The sequence below is a fragment of the Aquarana catesbeiana genome, linkage group LG08, assembly GCF_042186555.1.
Source record: "Aquarana catesbeiana isolate 2022-GZ linkage group LG08, ASM4218655v1, whole genome shotgun sequence".
NCBI classification, from domain to species: Eukaryota; Metazoa; Chordata; class Amphibia; order Anura; family Ranidae; genus Aquarana; species Aquarana catesbeiana.
The window spans coordinates 5,994,049-5,999,379 of record NC_133331.1 but is presented as its reverse complement, the minus strand read 5'-3'; the positions used below and the strand labels follow the sequence as shown (position 1 = coordinate 5,999,379).

General features: G+C 44.2%; 1 protein-coding gene across 1 annotated transcript; it reads right to left on the bottom strand.

Annotated features, from left to right (window-relative positions):
• Nucleotides 1–2,504: 2,504 nt before the first annotated feature.
• LOC141105207 (C3a anaphylatoxin chemotactic receptor-like) lies at nt 2,505–3,772 on the bottom strand. Its single transcript, XM_073595096.1, has one exon. It carries the CDS (start codon nt 3,716–3,718, stop codon nt 2,804–2,806), a length of 915 nt encoding a protein of 304 aa, XP_073451197.1. The 5' UTR covers nt 3,719–3,772; the 3' UTR covers nt 2,505–2,803.
• Nucleotides 3,773–5,331: the final 1,559 nt, after the last annotated feature.

Here is a 5,331-nt window from a genome sequence, read left to right as displayed (position 1 = left end):
GCTTACACACGAGAAACAACCAAGGAGTACTCCCCACAAGCTACAACCAGTCTTTAACCTGTCACCGTTGTGTCCAAGACCATCAGACTCACGTGCCCACCATTCGCTCCGCTTCCTCCATGCGCACGCCAGGAGCTCCATGGCTATAAGCCCTAGCATGGGAGCAAGCGCGCGCATCAGCGGCCGGCGACCCGCCTACCGCATGGCGTATGCGCTGTCCTGACGTACGCGGCGCTGTGATATGGACAGTAGCGGCACATGCGCACACTGGCGGCACACTCACACGCCGGCGGCGCGCACGCGATGGACAAAAATGCGTGCCAACCGGCCTCTGTAACCCTGGATACCGGATCAAGGCTTACTCTGGCAGTTTGAAAAAGAAAAGAGGGAAATACATTTATATATATATATATATATATATATATATATATATATATATATATATATAAAAGACCCCAAAGGGGAGTACCCACCATCCCAAGCAGCAGGGCCTGTCTTGCCAGGCCCAATCTTGACCCAAAACATTAGCGCCTCTAAGGACCTTCAGGGACCGGGTCCCCCATATATTGGGGTCCACACCCCTGGACCTGTAAAGCACCCTTTGTGGTTTCCTTGGGCAAGGTTGACCAGGAATACCAACTTTAACAAGGGTCCAGCGCCTAAATAGGACACATTACAAGCAATACCTCGTTCTTGAGCCGAGGTTCGGGTACCATCCACTTTAGCTTAGTAAGCCATCCGAATGGATCCGATTATAATGTCCTCAGTGGGACATTCTTTTGAAGAAACTGAAGAGCTTCAACAGCCATGACCATCACCTTCAAGACACTGGCGAAAAAACTGAGGCACTTCCTGTATGGGAGGGGTTATATGGGAGGAACCGTCTTACTATTGGTTGCCAGTGTCCAATCACCTGAAGGTAAGCGTATAACCCATATAGTCATTATTATGGTGCTCTGTGTCCTGTGATGTATGATAAAGAAATCTTGGATTAGAACCTTCTGACCTCAGCCAGAACACTGAAGATGGGTCATGGATGGGTCTTCCAGCATGACATTGACCCAAAACATACCACCAAGGCAACAAGGGAGGGGCTGAAGAAGAAAAACATTAAGGTCATGGAGTGGCCTAGCCAGTCTCCAGACCTTAATCTTATAGAATATATATGGATGGAGCTGAAACTTCGAGTTGCCAAGAGACAGCCAAGAAACCTTAAGGATTTAGAGAAGATCTGTAAAGAAGAGTGGACCAAAATCCCTCCTGATATGTGTGCAAACCTGATCACCAACTACAAGAAACGTCTGACCTCTGTGCTTGCCAACAAAATCTGGTGCAGCTCTACATAGAAACCAATCAGCTTTCAGGTTTTATTGTCAAAGGTTAATTGAAGAATTTGAAGTTAGAAGCTGATTGGATCCCATGTACAGCTGCACCAGATTCTGAGTGCTCCAGTCTTAGTAAATCTCCTCCTTACTGTGACAGACTCCGATCCCAGGCTGCTCCTTTTTTATCACTTTAGTTAGTGCCAGAGGAGTCCAGGGATACAGATCTCCCATACAGATTACCAGGGACTAAAGTCAACCCAGAAGTCAGTGGATTCAGCTTCCTATCCACTGACAGCAGGCTGCCTGCCACTATATACGGCTCCTCTGGGCGGATTGTCTTCCAGCACATTGTACATTGGCTGCAGATAAGCTTTTTTTTTTACTTTTGTCCCTGTGAGTTTGCATTTGACTTTTTTATACTATTAACCACTTGCCAACCAGCTCACGACGATATACCTCAGCAGAATGGCACGGCTGCCTGAGGCGCCGCCCCCCCGCGGTATGGCGGGGGGACCCGATACATGTGGCCGGGGGGGGGGGAGATTGGCGCCGGCCATGAGCGATCGCGGGCACGAGAGCCAGCATGGGGATTTGTTCTGTCAGGGGAGAGGAGACATATTGTGTGTTCCTACTAAGTAGGAACAACGATATGTCTCCTCCCCCGGTCAGTCCCATCCACCCACAGTTAGAAACACTAACTAGGGAACACATTTAACCCCTTGATCGCCCCCCAGTGTTAACCCCTTCCCTACCAGTGACATTTACACAGTAATCAGTGCATTTTTATAGCTTTGATCGCTGTATAAATGTCAGTGGTCCCAAAATTGGGTCAAAAGTGTCTGATGTGTCCACCGCAATGTCACAGTACCGCTAAAAAAAAGCGCAGCTCGCCGCCATTACTAGTTAAAAAAAAAATTAAAAATGCCATAAATCTTTCCCATAGTTTGTAGACGCAATAACGTTTGCACAAACCAATCAATACATGCTTATTGCGATTTTTTAATTTTTTTTTTAACCAAAAATATGTAGGAGAATATATATCGGCCGAAACTGATGAAGAAATTTGTTTTTTAAAAACATTTTTGAGGATGTTTATTATACAAAAAAGTTATTATATTTATTATTGCAAAAAGTAAAAAAATATATAATATAATATGATTGATATATATATACAAAAAAAAAAAAAAAAAACAGAGCCAATCAACTGTCAAAAATGATAGCTCGAGTACAACCAGCCTGCCCATACATGAATCAAATGGTGGCCGGTCCAGCAACTGAATTTGGATCCATGCATGGCCGGCTTTAGATGATGCTGGAGGTCCTCCAGCCAGGAAATGAGGGCGGGGCTCTATCTGACTTGCTGCAGCTTCTAATAAACACTATGAGAAGCTCACAGTGTGCAGTGAAACGTGACAAAGCATTTTCAATACAGAAAAGGAGTCTGTGCTAGTGTGCCACACTGAAGGGACATCTGCAGTTCAGCTTTGATTGAAGGCATTTTCAATGAGCTCACGAAGAGGCCTTCGCACCTTGTTCTTCATATCTCTCCCCATGAAGGCGTACAGTATCGGGTTGATACAACTATTAAAATAGGCCATAGACTGCGCAGGATCATCCAGAGCAACCACAACTTTATCCTGAGTATACAGGAGAAGGGTTGCAAATATATGGAATGGAGCCCAGGTGATGAAGAACGCCATTATTATGGCAAGGGACACCCTGGTGGTTTTTCTGCCCGCCTTTAAAAACCGAACGTTTTGTGCTTTAAAAGACAGACGGATGTAACAACACAAAATGATTAGGAGAGGAATCAGAAATCCAAAAACCATTCGAGTAACAACAATAGGTATTCTATACTCTTCTATGAAGACACATCGAGTATTGTTCTTGACTGTGTCCAGTTTTCGGTAGAGGGCAGAGGGTAGACCCATCGCAGCTGCCAAAATCCAAATAACGAGGCAGATGTTCCATGCTCTCCTTAAAGGGCGTTGATTTTGGGCCCACACAGGCCAGACCACCATGATGCATCGGTCAATACTGATGGCCACCAGGGTGAAGACGCTAGAGAGCATATTGAGGATGATGATGAAGGGTAGAATCTGGCACAAAGCGCTACCATATGGCCATTCAGAAGAAAAGAGGTGAATTATGACAAGTGGGGCTAATGAGCAACAGATGATATCGGCCAGAGCAAGGTTCCAAAACCAAACGGTGCTGACTCTGTGTTTCATCTTTACTCCGGTGACCCAAAGCACCAGAGCGTTGCCGGGGACCCCCACCAGGAAAATGAAGAGTAGAACCAGGGAGGTGAAGACTTTCTCATAGCTCACAGAGCTGGTTGTGTCTGTCAAGTCGCTGACGTTTGACATCTTTATCCCCTGTAAAGAAGACATTGAGAATTATTGGATGTGTGTGATCAGTATCTCCTCTTCTTGAAAGGAAGAATGTGTTCCCATCCGTATGATAGAAGATTGCAAGACACAAAGGAGATCTATAAAAGGAGAAAGCTGTGGGGCAAGGTTCTCCCCACCTCTCTCTTCCACCCCGGGGTCATTCTCCTTTTCTTCTTCTTTCTCTCTCTTTTCATTTCCCCATTTCTCCCTCTGCCTGCCCGCCATGTTTTCCCTCCATCCCTCATTTTTATCTTTCTACACCTCACCTCTATACCCCTTTCTCTTTGTGTCCACCTCACTACCTCTCTATTCATTTCTATCTCTTCTATTCTGTCCTCCTGTCTTTCCATCTCTCTCTCTCTCTCTCTCTGGACACCTTTTTTCTGTTTAGCACTCTTTATTCTTCTCTTTCTCGCTTTTCTTCTCACGTTCTCACCATCTCCCATTCATTTCTCTCCACCTCTTTCTTCTTCTTACTCATTTCTGTCCTCCGCTCCCTCTTCTTCACCTCTCTTTCTTCTTCTCTCTCTCTCTCATTCTTCCCTTACCTCACTTCAAATGTCATTGTTCTCCATTTTTTTTCTCTCTTTCTCTCATTCTTCTCCCACTTTCACCATCTCCCATTCCTCTCTCTTCCTTTCTCTGCACCTCTTCCTTCTCTCTTTTCACCTCTCTGTCCTCCTCTTCCTCACCTCTCATTGTTCTGTTGCTTTCACCATCTCCCATTAATCTTTTTCTTTCTCTCCAACTCTTCTTTCCTGCTTCACCTCTCTGTCTTCTTCTTCCTTCTTCCTTCTTTCTTCTTTCTTCTTTCTTCTTTCTTTTTTCTTTCTTCTTTCTTCTTTTTCTTTCTTCTTTTTCTTTTTTTTTCCTTTTTTTTTCTCCCATCTCCCATTTATCTCTTTTCCTTTCTCTCTCTTTTCACCATGCTGTCCTCCTCTCCCTCCTTTTCACCTCTTTTTGTTCTCCTGTCTCTCTCATTCTTCTCCTCTGACTCACTCATCTCCCATTCATCTTTTTTAATTTCTTTCCACCTTTCTTCTTTCACTTTTCTGTTCTCCTCTTCCTATTCTTCACTTCTCATTGTTCTCTCTCTCATTTTTCTTCTCTCACTCTCACCATCTCCCATTCATCCCTTTGCCTTTTTCATTTTAAATCTCAGTCATCCTCTACCTCTTCTTCACTTCTCATTGTTCTTCTTCTTTCTCTCTCTCTCTATATCTCATTCTTCTAACTCCATCTCCCATTCATCTCTTTTCCTTTCTCTCTTTTTTCATCTATCATTTTTCTCCTTTCTCTCTTTTTCATTCATTTTTTTTTCACCATCTCCCATTCATCTCTTTTCCTATCTCTCCACATCTTCTTTCTTGTTCCACCTCTCTAAACTCCTCTCCCTCTTCTTCACCTCTCATTGTTCTCCTTCTCTCACTCTCACCATCTCTCATGCATCTCTTTCCTTTCTCTCTCTTTTCGCCATTCTGTCCTCATCTTCCTCTTCGTCACCTCTTATTGTTCTTCTTTCTCTTTCTCATTTTTCTTCTCTCACTCTCACCATCTCCCGTTCATCTCTTTTCATTTCTTTCCACCTCTTCTACTTTCTTTTTTCACCATTC